This window comes from Nomascus leucogenys, chromosome 4 (assembly GCF_006542625.1).
Source record: "Nomascus leucogenys isolate Asia chromosome 4, Asia_NLE_v1, whole genome shotgun sequence".
NCBI lineage: Eukaryota > Metazoa > Chordata > Mammalia > Primates > Hylobatidae > Nomascus > Nomascus leucogenys.
The window spans coordinates 61,583,063-61,598,451 of NC_044384.1; the positions used below are offsets into that span (position 1 = coordinate 61,583,063).

At 42.0% G+C, this 15,389-nt stretch overlaps 1 protein-coding gene across 3 annotated transcripts in view; it reads left to right on the forward strand.

Moving 5' to 3' along the window:
- Positions 1-691: 691 nt before the first annotated feature.
- SMCHD1 (structural maintenance of chromosomes flexible hinge domain containing 1) overlaps positions 692-15,389 on the forward strand; it is a 154,010-nt gene continuing 139,312 nt past the window's right edge. For all 3 annotated transcript variants that reach the window (XR_004029653.1, XM_030810685.1, XM_030810687.1), the window contains exons 1-3: positions 692-1,237; positions 10,777-10,852; positions 11,485-11,646. Coding sequence is in view for 2 of the 3 variants with exons in the window: in XM_030810685.1 (XP_030666545.1) it covers positions 1,052-1,237; positions 10,777-10,852; positions 11,485-11,646 (424 nt within the window). In the remaining variant the exon portion in view is untranslated. The remainder of the gene's footprint in view (positions 1,238-10,776; positions 10,853-11,484; positions 11,647-15,389) is intronic.

Consider the following 15,389-nt stretch of genomic DNA (forward strand, 5'->3'; position numbering starts at 1 on the left):
CTTTCAGAATTTACAGGCACGTGGGAGACAGCGAAGCGCAGGTAGCGAGAAAACTAGGGCGCTGGAGTCACCCCCGTACCCCGAATGCCGTCTGCGCTCCAGGGCCCCCAGAGGGTGCGGGCGGGGACGCTGTGACGTCACAGAGTGCCCTTCTGACGTTCTCACGGACCAGCTTTGTCTCGAGGACCAACACTGGAGCCCACCCAGAACTACTAAGAAATGAGGAGGAAAAAGGTGCGCCGGCTCTCGTAGCGCCTACTTTCTCGGCACAGGGACCCACGTGCTCGCTTTGGTGGACTCTGCGCCCGGCTAGTACCGCGGGCCTGAAGCTTCCCGCCGCCGAGTCCACGCGACCCAGCCAGAGAGGGCTCAGCCAGCCGGCTCGGCACCGCGAGCTCGACACCTACAAGCTCACTCCGGATCATGGCAAGGCAGGAAGGCTGCGGGGTCCTTTCCGCAGAGAGAACACAGCTCTTCGGGAGATTCCCCCGCTGCCCCGAAGCCCTGCTCTCCCGCCTCGGCTTCTAAGGACTACCCGCAGGGCGCAGGCACCCGCGAAGGATTCAGCCTCCCTCCAACTTCGCGAGGGCCGAGGGGGCGGACCCAGGGCGCGCGCGCGCGGCGAAGCCCCGCCCCTGCCCGCGCGGCCTGCTGGATTCGCCCCGCCCCCTCGCTGTCGCCCGCCACCAGCCACCCCTCTTCCTCCTGCGCCACAGTCCTGGCGGCGGCGCTGGTCGCGGGTCGCACCGTGGGCGGCGACAGGCGCTGGCCCCGGGCCCGGTGAGGAGCGCGCCGCGCGTCCCCTTCTCCTCAGGAGTGGCGGGCCGCGGAAGTGACGTGGTGCACCGGCAGGAACGCGTTTGAATCGGTTCCCGGGTGATCGTCGCGCCTGCCGCTGCTCGGCCGCCGCCGCTGAGGAGGAGGTGCAGCGCGCCGGGCCGAGGCCTCGAGCCGCCCCAGGAGCTGGAGCTGAAGGCGCCGCGCGCAGCGCGCACCTCAGCCCTGAGCCCGGCGGCGGCAGGCGTCGCTGTCTTTTCTCCTTCTCCCCAATATGGCAGCGGCGGACGGCGGCGGGCCTGGCGGGGCCTCTGTGGGGACTAAGGGGGATGGCGGAGGCGTCGGCCACAGGACAGTGTACTTGTTTGACCGGCGCGAAAAGGAGTCCGAGCTCGGGGACCGGCCTCTGCAGGTTGGGGAGCGCTCGGACTACGCGGGATTTCGCGCCTCTGTGTGTCAGGTACGCGAAGGGGCGAGGAAGGGATGCGCGTGTAGACTTGGGGGTGGGAGGGTGACGAGAAACTCAACTTGCTCACTGAGGGCAATAAACCTGTCACCCGGTCCTGGTCCCGCGGCCTTGGCTTCTCTCTTCCGTGTGCCCGCCATGTCCGTGACCTGGTGGCCGGACGCCTCGGGCGGGCCCTGGCCCGGGCCTCGGAGTGCAGAGCCGGCTCCTCCGTGGCCCTCCCTCTGTCTCCGCTCCTTTTACGGTAGGCCTTGCCTCCCCGGGTTGAGACCTCAGCGTTTGTTGGCCCTGGGCGAGCTTAGCCCGATTGCGGCCCTGCAGTCTAGGGAAAGCTGTTGGTGTCTGTTTTTACTTTGTAACTTTTTTAAAACGAGAGAACGGAGTTACCCAGGGGCTCTGTTGTGAGTGTTGCGACGGTGAGAAGTTGTGAAATTCCTGGAGTCGATCTCCCCCAAGTTCATTAGATGATGCGGGGTGTCCCCGGGTTGCCCTGTCAAGGTTGCAGGTCCTTCTGGGGCGGGGCGGCGGTGGGGGGATCCTTCCGCACGGAGGTACTTGTCCAAGTCAGCTTTGCAGGTAGAGCTGGCCTTCTGATTTTCTGAGCCCTAACTCTTGGGAATTCCTAAACCAAGTCAAAGGTTGATATGGGTGATTGTGGAACACCAGAAAACGTACCTACCCCGTGTATTGGTTTGCTTTAAAAATGAACGTGTAGGGAAATCTGCTTTAAACTGTGATGTACTTTATAGATATGAGGTGGTGGCGTTGCCTGAGCTTTGAAGAAGGAATATGGTCATGCTCTGAATTAACCATATGGGGTCCCTTTTTAAGTTGTTAAGAGCACTTAGCTTCCAAGGGAAAAAAAGAACTTTGAAGCGGTGTTTTGTCTTGAGGCTGATAGGTTTAGAAATGTTCTAGACTATATAACTGTATGGTTGCTGAAATAATTGAAATTATGATCCGTAGAATGAAAACGATTTGGGAAGTAAGGACTTTCTTTTATTCACAGCTGTAGTCCCAGCGTCTAGAACTGTGACTGCCACATTGTAAATGCCCAGATTAGAATGGATAAATGAATGAAGACAAAAACCTATTCCCTCAAGTTAATTCTGTGCCTGAATGTAGTAGATTACCGTTGTGTTTGAAAAGTGAATGAATGCTCATCTTTTTTGTTGAATGCTTTGTATTCAGAACCATTCTACAAAAGGGAAACTTTTTACGTTTATTATGTTTATTGTAAAAATATCAGTACATTAAAGAAAATATGGAACCAGAGGGGGGAAACAAGTAAATCTTTTACCCGCTGTAAAACTACTATATGACTACTCTTAGCACCTGAGGTTGTCTTTTCAGCCTTCCTCCTCCTTCTGACTCCATTTTTTAAATTACTAAAATACGTGTTTTATATTCTATTAATTATTTTCACTTAATAACGTCAGAAGTGTCTTTAAACGTAGGTCTTTAAATCAAAATTTGAAATGGTCCATTTGCTACCACTATTTACATAACCGAGTCTCTCCTTTCTGTTGACATTTACATTACTTTTAATTTTTTTGGTTTTAAGTAATGCTGTAATAAACATTTTCCCAGGCCCAAATATTCCCGGTCTCAGGTGATCCTCCCACCTCGGCCTCCCAAGTAGCCAGGACTACAGGTGAGCGCCACCATGCCCAGCTTTTTTTTTTTTTTTTCGTATTTTTCGTACATACGGGTGTTTGGCTATGTTGCCCAGGCTAGTGTCTAGCTCCTGGGCTCAAGAGATCCACCCGCCTCCCAAAGTGCTGGGATTACTGGCGTGAGCCACTGCACCCGGTGGAAAAACATCTTTGAATACATAGCCTTTTATGTCTTTATTATTGTTTGCTTAGTTTGAAATCTTAGAACTGGATCGAAGATGAGACACATCTTTAAAGCTCTAGTTTCGTATTTTAAAATTGCTTTTTGAAAATGTTTTGCTACTTTACCCTTCCTCTAGAAATGCACTATTTCCCTCTTGTGAGATGTCTCAGTAACTCTTAAATAGAGGAAGTGTTATTGGCATTTTATTACAGAAGTATAAACACAGTCGTGTTGGTGACTCATTACTCATTACTTAGATAGTAAAGCTCAAGTTAGTATTCAAACCCAGAACCTCTGTTCATTCTGTTATACTACTCAATGGCATTCTTTGCTGTAGGGAACAGATGTCTTTATTCCTTCCTTCAATATTTCAACTGGAAAACCAAAATTCTGTTCCTCCTTCCTCCCACTTTATCCTGCTAGAAAACATTTTAAATTTAGTTAGAAATGAGAGGGACCAACTAGTAAGAAAAAAGAAGGCTGAGAAGGCTAACTTTTTTGTTGTTAGACTTCTTTTAAGCATTATTAGATTATGCCTCGGATCCCATAACTTTGTCTCCATTACGTACTCGAAGAACTGAATTAAGTCACTGAATTAATAATCTGAGATTACATGGTCAACAAGCAGTGAAACTGGGATTGGAATTTAGGTCAATTTGATTCCAAAGCATGCATATATATATATATGTTTTTTTAAACTACTCCACACTATTTATTAGAACCATCACTTTTGTCCTTAGGGGAAGAGACAAAATAATATACTAAAGTTTTTGTTAAAACGTAAATTAAACCAATAAATGTTTGTACTGTCAGGCAGTATTATGGATGATCCTAAACTGTTATTTATTTATTTATTTATTTATTTTGAGACAGAGTCTCGCTCTGTTGCCCGGGCTGGAGTGCAGTGGTGCCATCTTGGCTTACTGCAACCTCTGCCTCCCAGGTTCAAGTGGTTCTCCTGCCTCGGCCTCTTGAGTAGCTGGGATTACAGGTGCCTGCCACCACGCCTGGCTAATTTTTATACTTTTAGTAGAGATGGGGTTTTGCCATGTTGGCCAGGCTGATCTTGAACTCCTGACCTCAGGTGGTCCACCTGCCTTGGCCTCCCAAAGTGCTGGGAATACAGGCATGAGCCACCACACCCAGCTCTAAATTGTTGTTTGAATAAAGTTCACCTCATGGAAAAGGAGAGGGGAGAAATGGAAAGGGCAAATCTGCAAGAAGCCCTTAGACCTCTGATAAGCAGCTGTTGACTCACCTGAGCCCTTGTGGCCTTGCAGAATCAACAGTTAGAAGATGACTCATTTGGTTAGTTCTAAAATATGCCCAGATATTAAGTCCCATGTGTGCATATCCCCCCACCACCAATTTGAAGAAATTGTCTACATTTTCCTTTGTGTGGCTCCAGTGTTTTTTGTTGTGCGGCTATTCTAGGTGTTTTGTATTTTAATATAAGATTTGCTCATCAATTTCTACAATAAACTTGAAATTTTGGAAAAAAAAAAGCAGAAAACAATGGCGTAGCAAGTGCCATAGTAAGGTAACGAAATATAATGGAGCCACATTAAAAGCTGACTAGGTTGCAGAGTTTCAGAGCAGTGCTAATTAAGCTATGTGCCTTCTGACTAATCCATGGATGAAAATTACCTCTTGTTTAGAGATAGTGAAAGAAAATAATTTAAAAAATAAAATTAACTGGTCATTTTGGTAGGTAATCATTTTATGCACTGCAAGTCAGTTAGTCCTTAAATATTTAAGAGAAGTTGGGGACGGCATGGTGGCTTACACCTGTAATCCCAACACTTTGGGAGGCCAAGGTGGGCGGATCACCTGAGGTCAAGAGTTAGAGATCAGTCTGGTCAACATGGTGAAACCCCGTCTCTACTAAAAATACAAATATTAGCTGGATCTGGTGGCAGGTGCCTGTAATCCCAGCTACTCGAGAGGCTGAGGCAGGGAGAATTACTTGAACCCGGGAGTCGAAAGTTGCAGTGAGCTGAGAACGTACCACTGCACTCTAGCCTGGGTGGCAGAGCGAGACTCTGTCTCAACAAACAAACAATAATAAAATAAAATACTTAGAAAAATTGTGAATTCAAGAAATAATTTTTATAGATGAAGCAGGGAAAACAAAAAGATAGTTTATGTGTCTTAATTAAATAATAATAGATTTATAGATTAAAAATCCATGGTTTTTTTTTTTTTTTTGAGATGGGAGTTTCACTCGTCACCCAGGCTGGAGTGCAGTGGCACAATCTTGGCTCACTGCAACCTCTGCCTCCCAAGTTCAAGCGATTCTCCTGCTTCAGCCTCCCAAATAGCTGAGATTACAGGCACCAGCCGTCATGCCCGGCTAATTTTTGTATTTTTAGTAGAGATGGGATTTTACCATGTTGGCCAGGGTGGTCTGGAACTCCTGACCTCAGGTGATCTACCCACCTCGGCCTCCCAAAGTGCTGGGATTACAGGCATGAGCCACCGCGCCCCGTGAAAAATCCACGGATATTTAATATGGATGAAAAATCCATGGATATTTAATATGGATTTTTGATGTGGATTAAAAACCATGGATTTTTAATATGGATTAATTTTAAAGTTTATTGCAGCACTATTTACAATAGCAAAGACTTAGAACCAACACAAATGCCTATCGATGATCAACTGGATAAAGATAATGTGGCACATATACCCCATGGAATACTATGCAGCCATAAAAAAGAATGAGATCATGTCCTTTGCAGGGACATGGATGAAGCTGGAAGCCATCATTCTCAGCAGACTAACACAGGAACAGAAAACCAAACACTGCATGTTCTCACTCATAAGTGGGAGTTGAACAGTGAGAACACATGGACATAGGGAGGGGAACATCTCACACGGGGACCTGTTGTAGGGTAAGAGGCAAGGAGAGGGAGAGCATTAGGACAAATACCTAATGCATGTGGGGCTTAAATCCTAGATGACGGGTTGATAGGCGTGGCAAACCACCATGGCACATGTATATCTGTGTAACAAACCTGCATGTTCTGCACATGTATCCAGGAACTTAAAAAAAAAAAAGATAGTTTATGTGTCTTAATTGAATAATAATAGATTTATAGATTAAAAATCTATGGGTTTTTAATGTGGATTAAAAATCTATGGGTTTTTAATGTGGATTAAAAATCTATGGGTGGCGCAGTGGCTCACGCTTGTGATCCCAGCACTTTGGGAGGCCGAGGCGGGTGGATCACGAGGTCAGGAGATCAAGACCATCCTGGCTAACACGGTGAAACCCTGTCTCTACTAAAAGTACAAAAAAATTAGCTGGGCGTGGTGGTGGGCGCCTGTAGTCCCAGCTACTCTGAGAGGCTGAGGCAGGAGAATGGCGTGAACCCGGAAGGCGGAGCTTGCAGTGAGCCGAGATCGCGCCACTGCACTCCAGCCTGGGTGACAGAGCGAGACTCCGTCTCAAAAAAAAAAAAAAAAAAAAAAAAAATCTGGGTTTTTAACGTGGATTAAAAATCTGTGGGTTTTTAATGTGGGTTAAAAATCAAAAGAAAATGAACTATTTGCTCCAGTGCAGGAAACTACAGGCAAAACTGGATACAATTAGATGGTCAGGAACGATAACCCAGTTGCCATTGTTGGGAGAAGAGAATAAGGTGCTAGAATTCCTATCCGTAGATAATTTGACAGTTAGGAAATAGGGGGAGTCTTCTATGTAGTTAGTGAAGGCTAAATGAACTATTATATGCAATTATCGTAGAAGAGTACTCAAAAAATCTTTAAAAAATAATAAATAATAGACTTATGTGGGATTATATGGAATAATTAGATATAAATACTTTTTAGGTGAACATAGATCTTAAAAAAATCATTTGTACATAGCTTTTCAGTAACTACAGGATGCATAATTGCATGATTTAACAAGTTGGACATTGGCCAGGCCTGGTGGCTCATGCCTCTAATCCCAGCAGTTTGGGAGGCCAAGGCAGGCAGATCATCTGAGGTCAGGAGTTTGAGACCAACTGGCCAACATGATGAAACTCTGTCTCTACTAAAAATACAAAAATTAGCCAGGTGTGGTGGTGCACGCCTGTAGTCCCAGCTGCTTGGGAGGCAGAGGCAGGAGAATGGTGTGAACCTGGGAGGCGGAGCTTGCAGTGACCTGAGATCGCGCCATTGCACTCCAGCCTGCGCAACAGAGCAAGACTCTGTCTCAACAACGACAAAAAACCAAAAAAAAAAAAAAAATTGGGACATCATAGAAATAAAAAAGTAGTAATGAATTAAAAAATACACGACTGTCATGGTTATATAAAACCTAATAAAAATCTGTAAGGTCAGATTTTTGTCTCTGTTAAACAAATAGAATCTTCCCAGTCAGTTTATGTTCATGGCTTTATTTCTCTAGGGTGGAATTGCATCGAATATGAGTATCTTTTAAGTTTACTAAAGTATGCCAAATTAATTCTTTATGTTTGACTTTTTTTCAGTCATATCAGCAGTGCGTAAGGTACCTATTTCTTTTTACAGAGGCCTACACTTGATGGGCTCAGAATTTAACATTTTGCCTACCTGATGAGAATAAGTTATATTAATTTCTCTGATAACTAGTGATGTTGATCTTTTTATATTGTCTGGTCTTTTTCTTTATGACTTGTGCTATTTGCATCTTTTGAGACAGGGTCTCACTCAAAAGTCACCCAAGCTGGAGTGCAGTAGTGTGTGATCACGGCTCACTGCAGCCTTGGCCACCCAGGTTTGGGATCCTCCAACCTCAGCCTCTTGAGTGGTTGTGACTACACGTGTGCACCACCATGCCCAGCTATTTTTTTTTTCGCATTTTTTGTAGAGATGGGGTTTTACCACTTTGCCCAGACTGGTCTTGAACTCCTGAGCTCAAGCAATCCGCCCACCTTGGCCTCCCAGAGTACTGGGATTACAGCTGTGAACCACTGTGCCTGGCCCACTGTTTGTACCTTTTCAGAAATCCCTTTATGCTCACTCAAAATTATTTCCCTATGTGTTCTTTTACAATTTTGGGCTAATGTACAGCTGGTTTAATTCTCCTGGAATTTATTTTTGTCTAAGTTAAGGTGTGGATTTTATCTGTTTCCATGTTGAGACAACTAGTTGTCTTAATATCATTCATTGGATAGTTTATTCTTTCTCCACCAATTTGTAATGTCACCTCTCTTGTTTGCTAGGCTCTCCATCCATATATATGTGGACCCGTCTCAGGGCCCTCTATTCTCTTCCACTGGTGTATTCCAGGATTTTTTTTTTTTTTTAAGACGGAGTCTCGCTCTGTCGCCCAGCCTGGAGTGCAGTGGCGCGATCTCGGCTCACTGCCAGGTCCGCCTCCTGGGTTCACGCCATTCTCCTGCCTCACCCTCCCGAGTAGCTGGGACTACAGGCGCCTGCCACCACGCCCAGCTAATTTTTTTGTACTTTTAGTAGAGACAGGGTTTCACCGTGTTAGCCAGGATGGTCTTGATCTCCTGCCCTCGTGATCCACCCTCCTCGGCCTCCCAAAGTGCTGGGATTACAGGCTTGAGCCACCGCGCCCAGCCTATTCCAGCATATTTTAAAGTAGAACTTTTCTTATGAAAAGCTTCAGACACATACAAAGAGAGAATCATGTTATGAACCCCAGTGTACTCATCCAGATTCAAGTTAACAGGAATTTACCACACTAGCATCATTTTTGTCTTTTGTAATGTATTTAAGGCATATTCTAGGTCTTAGGTCATTTCACCCCATATACTTCAGCATGCATATGTATTATCAAACCATTAAAGTTAAGTATTTTTAATATTGTCTAATGTCTCTGTCCTTACTGAGTTCTCTGAATGTTTAAAAGTATCTTTTTATAGTTGGTTTGTTTAAATCAGGATCTGACATAGTCCTCACATTAAACTTCTTTTGTGTGTTTCCTAATTATTTTCAGTTTAAAGCATTTGAGCAAATTCCTCCTCCCCCAGTCTCTTTAGTTTTCCTGCAGTTGACCTCTTGAAGAAATCAACTAGGTCTTTAATATTCACATTATGAATTTGTTTGTGCTCTTTTTTGGTGTTACTTAATTTGTTTTATCTCCATATATATTCTGTAAACTAAAAGTTAGCTTTAAAGGCTTGATTTGATTTAGGTTCAACTTCTTTGGGGTCAGGAGGCAATACTTTGTAGGTAGTACCGATACTTCATATGGCATTACATTGGGAGGCACGTGATGTGTGGGTGTTTCACCCACTCATAGCAATGCTAACATTAAAATCTTGGGATTTACGTGATTTCAGCAGGATTCCTCCATAAGGAAGTTTTGATCTGATTTGCCATTCCTCCTGTATGTATTAGCTGGAATTCTTTAAAGAACAACTTTGCCTCATGAGCCAGAGCTATTTTGGTTACCCTGAAGTACCATTGATACAAGAAAAGCAGTGTAAATAATTTGTTCTTTCCCTTAATTTGTCAGTGTTCAGAGTAAGAAGTTGGTGCCCTAGCTCATTCCAGTAGTGAGCAATAATAGTTTTTATTAATATCATTTTTGAAGATTTGAGTATCACTAGTCTAGATTTTTTAGTTGTTTTCAATAAGAATGTTAATCTTTAGACTAGTCCATTACTACCTGAAACAGAAGCCTTTTCTCCTAACTATATATTACTGTATTGTTTCATTTTAGACAGAGCATGTATGTTTTAATTCTAATGTAAATGAAAATATTAACCACTTTTCTAATTCTCATTTTTTGATTAATGTGATTTTACAGTTCATGTGTTCGTTGGTCATTCGTATTTTCTCCTTTTCATTTTTTTGTGTTTTTACTTTTTCTCTTTGTTGATCCTTGTCAACCTTTTTTTCTTGTTGCAATTTCCCTCTAATTTTTTTTTTTTTCTTTGAGACAGAGTCTCGTTCTGTTGCTCAGGCTGGAGTGCAGTGGCGTGATCTTGGCTCACTGCAACCTCCGCCTCCCCAGTTCAAGCGATTCTCCTGCCTCGGCCTCCTGAGTAGCTGGGATTACAGGTGTGCACCACCACACCTGGCTAATTTTTGTATTTTAGTAGAGATGGGGTTTCACCGTTGGTCAGGCTGGTCTTGAACTCCTGACCTTGTGATCCGAGGCCTCGGCCTCCCAAAGTGCTGGGATTACAGGCGTGAGCTACCACGCCTGGCCAATTTCCCTCTAATTATAATTTGCTTTAATTTTTAAAGTTATTCGTTTGAATGGACCTGTATGTCTTACAAAGCATGGCTATTCTTCCCTCCTTGCTATAAAATGCTAACTTCTGTTTTCTTCTATTTTGTTTTTGCATACTTAAATATCTAGTCTATGTGAACATGAGTTATGTTAAAGCTTTGTTCCAAATAAGTTGATAACTTATATGTTGGTATGAAATACTATGTCTTTTGTCTGGGTGGGTCCTGCTGATGATGTTAAAACGCTTTTAAAACGTTCCACCTAATCACTAGTGTTCCTAGATTGCTTATAGTAGCAGAAAAAATGACCTTGTTAAGTAAGTAATTTATATAGATTTATGCACTATTAATTATGCAAAGGCAAAATTTAGATATAGAGTTTTATATTTCCTAGATAAGTGTAGTAATTATTACAGAATTATAATGTACTATCAATATTTTCATATTTTTATAAATTTGAATAATACATTTATTTCCTTTGTGTAATAAGTGATTTTATTTCTTATTTTGGATAGACACTTGGCATTTCACCTGAAGAAAAATTTGTTATTACAACAACAAGTAGGAAAGAAATTACCTGTGATAATTTTGGTAGGTAAACAGTGTTACTAAGTTCATGCTTTTATATTTAATAAGGTCTAGTACATGATATAGCAATAACTTATTAGATATGCATCTAAATCTGTTGATGATTTTTGTTAATTTGTTGGGATGAGGGAGGAAACTGGCTATAAGTGCATAGTTTGCACAGAGGTTATAATTGTCAAGCTTGATTATAGAAAAATAGTTGATATAAGTTATGGCTACAGAAGATGATTCTGCCTAGCACAAATCTTCTGAAGCTAATTTTCCTAACCAACTTGGATTATTCCATTATCTTTTTTTAACCTAATTAGTTTTCCAAGACCTGCTGGTTTTTCATGCCTGATTCCATCTGAATTTAACCATTTTCCATTCATGTTGACACTACTCTATTTTAGATTCTCGTCTGATTTCCTGTGATAGTTTAACTTACTAAGAATTGAGTGTTTCAAATGAATGGAAGTATTTGTGCTTGTTTCATTAATATCCTTAACATGATTTTGCTTACAGGTAGATGATTGGGGTTTTTTCTTTACCATCATTAAAGATATTTCGTAGATAGAATTTGTATATTCACAATTATAAGTTCATTGAGTTTCTGATGCTGACCTAGCACTTATGATTTTCACTCTTGATTACAGATGAAACTGTTAAAGATGGAGTCACCTTATACCTGCTACAGTCAGTCAATCAGTTACTATTGACAGCTACGAAAGAACGAATTGACTTCTTACCTCACTATGACACGCTGGTTAAAAGTGGCATGTATGAATATTATGCCAGTGAAGGACAAAATCCTTTGCGTAAGTACCACATTCATACTAATTTTGATAAACTATTACCTGCCTTTATTCCCTGATCACATATCCCATTCCTTCACTTTTTATAAATCTTATTACACTTTATTAGAAGACCACTCATTTTCTTTCTTACTCAAATTCATCACGGTATTATTATGTCTTCTACCTATGTCATCTTCAGTGAAAAAAAAACTCTCCTTTAAAGCTAACCTACTAGTAGAACTTTTCTTTTCAACTCATAAGGGGTCTTGTACCTATACAGCTTTCCATATCCTGTATACTCTCTTCTCCTGATTTCCTGGCCTCCTGTAGACCTTTCCCAATTAAGAAAATACTTGTTTTACTTTGCAAATACATATAGCTAGATTGCGTAAGTAAGAAGTTTGTGTTCATATTTCCATGTCTTTATCATTTCCTTCTACCTTTACTACTTGCTAGTTTCTGTCCTTTCTCTGGACCATTTGCTAATGATCTTTACAAATCGATTAGTTTACTGAATCCTCTCTTTCAGGACCTGCCAAAGTGTCTAATACTACTTACATGTTCATCGTAAACTTTTGTATTAAAATTATTTTTTTCTCATTATGTGTGTATTCTTGTTTGCAGGAAATTAGAAAACATAGATAAGCAAATAGAACAAAAAGAATCTCTCTACTACCCAGACATAACCACCACTAACACTTTGGTGTTTGTCATTTCAGACCTTTTCATATTATTTGATTTTTAATGGTTTTATATGGTGCATACTTCTTTAACCCACATTTTGTTTAAAAATGAAGTGAACATCTTTTAATATATATGTGTCTGCGTATATTTTGATAGTATTTAGGTAATATAATTTATTTGAACAGTATTCTTTTTCTTTTTTTTTTTTTGAGACAGTTGCTCTCTGTCACCCAGGCTGGAGTGCAGTGGTGTGAACTTGGATCACTGTAACCTCTGCCTCCTGAGTTCAAGTGATTCTCCTGCCTCTGCCTCCCGAGTAGCTGGGATGACAGGCAGGCACCACCACGCCTGGCCAATTTTTGTATTTTTAGTAGAGACGGAGTTTCACCATGTTGACCAGGCTGGTCTTGAACTCTTGACCTCAGGTGATCCTCCCGCCTCAGCCTTCCAAAGTGCTGGGATTACAGGTATAAGCCACCGTGCCCGGTCTGAACAATGTTCTTCTATTAGACATTTAGGTTGTTTTTAATTTTGTTATGGTTACAAATGACTCTGAATGTTCTTGTGACTAAATCTTTGTGCGCTTTCTTAACATTAACACTACCACTACTATCATTACTATTGGCTACAGTGCCAGGCATTGTACCAAGTACTTATGAGCATTGTCTCATTTATTCCTTAATCCTGTGTAGTAGCTAATGTTAGGAAATAATATAGGTAAAGATCCTGTTTTGCAGAATTAACTGGGGCTAAGAGATTTTAGGTAACTTGCCACACTACTAGTGAGTGGTGGAGCCAGCATTTAAACTTTAGGAGAGTGACTTCAGAGCTTGAATATATAACTAGTACATTTATTACCTCTCATGTTGTTCTTTTTGTACAAAAAAGCTCTTCTCCCATCTTAAAAACACTGAAGTCTTACTTCCTTCATTGGCTACTGCCTAAAATTTTTTGATCCTGTTTGTAGCAAAACTCCTCCAGAGAGTTGAATGCATTCGCTATCAGCAGTCCTTCTCTTCCTCCCATTCTTTCCTACTCTGACCAGACATTTTGGCCTACCACTCTACTGTACCCACTCTCTTATGGTCACCAACAACTAAATCCAGTGATCAATTTTTAATTTTCAGTTCTAATTTTTCTTGAAGTGTTACTTGACACTGTTTTGTCACTTCTTTTATATACTTTTTTCACTTGACTTTCGAGAGTCCATATTCTTGATTTTCTTCCTTTTTGCAGTGGCATGACCACAGCACACTGTGGCCTCAAACTCCTAAGCTTAAACGATCCCCCTGCCTCAGTCTCCTGAATGAGTAGGACTCCAAGTGCATACCACCATGCCCAGCTAATTAAAAAAAAAAAAAATTGTAGCTGGATGCACTAGCACATGCCTGTAATCCCAGCACTTTGAGAGTCTGAGGCAGGAAGATCACTTGAGACCAGGACTTTAGGACCAGCCTGGGGGACATAATATGACCCCATCTTTACAAAAAAATACAGGAATTATTTGGACGTTTTGGTGCTTGCCTTGCTTAACTACTTGGAAGGCAGAGGCAGGGGGATTGCTTGAGTGAGCCAAGGAATTCGAGGCTATAGTGAGCTATGACTGCACCCCTGCACTTCAGTCTGGGCAACAGAGTGAGACTCTCTCTCTAAAAATTAAAAATAAAAATAAAATTTTCTTTGTAGAGATGGAGTCTCGCTATGTTGCCCAGGCTGGTCTTGAATTGCTGGCCTCAAATTATTCTCCTGCCTTGGTCTCTCAAAGCCCTGGGATTATAAGCACCTTGATTTTCTTCTTACCTCACTGCCTGCCCTTCTCTCCCCACCTTATTAATGTTGAAGTGCCTTAGGGCTTAGTTCTTGCCCTTTATGTTGTATCTTACTTCCTCACTTGGTGATCAGGTCCTATCTCATGGTTCTAAATAACATCATTACGGAAGTGACTCTCACAAGGAAGAGGTAAGAAATGGTCATTTTTAGTTAAATATTGAAAATGGTGCTGGGTTTATCTCTTGAAGTCCAGTTTTATCCATCCAGCTGCCCATGTGGCATCTCCTCTAGGATGTCTAAAATGGGAACCCTCATCTGCTCACTGAATTTTATACCACACATAGTTCCCCCCATCTGAGTTGATTATTACTGTGTCCTTCCTGCTGCACAGGCCAAAAATCAAATTGATACCTGTATTTCTCATACCTCTTATTTAATTTGACGGAAAATCCTTTGGGTCCTATTCTCAATGTTTTATCTTAAAATGACCATTTCTCACCATTTCTATTGCTACCACCTGGTCTGGAGGCACCACTGTATCACCCAGATTACACTAACTGGTAGTTACTGGTACCTGTCTTTTCATCCCTGTCCATAAAAGGTTTGAGAAATTAGATTGTGTCACTCTCTGCTGAAAACACTCATGGCTCCCCCATTTCACTAAGGGTAAATGCCAAAGTTGTTAGAGTTGCCTGCAGGGCCTTACTAGCTCTGCTTTGTACTTCTCTGACTTTGTTTCTACTACGTTTCTTACTTTTTCACTCCCCTTCAGTGCCATCCATATTCTCAGCTTAGGGCCCTCTGCTTGGAATGCTCTTCCTCTAGTTAGCCCTGGACTCACTTCTTCACTTCCTCCAAGTCTCGGTTATCTGTTGTCTTCTCAACAAAACTTACTCTATTTAATTGCTACTGTATTCCTTCTGTGTCTTTACTATTACTTGATTTCATTTCTCTGCTGTTTCTTTTTTCTCCATTGCACAAACCATCTTCTAACATGCTATAGAATTTACCTATTATGATTATATTTTCTTTCCCATATTCCTCTGTTAGAATGTTAAATCCCTAAGAACAGAACCTTCACCTGCTTTGTTCAGTTCCTAGAACAATGCCTGGCACATAGTAGGTGCTTAAATATTTTAAAGTTGAGTGAATCTGGCTGGGCTTACGCCTGTAATCCCAGCACTTTGGGAAGCCGCGGCAGGCAGATTACTTGAGGTCAGGAGTTAGAGACCATCCTGGCCAACATGGTGAAACCCTGTCTCTACTAAAAATACAAAAATTGGCCAGGCGTGGAGGTGGGTGCCTGTAAT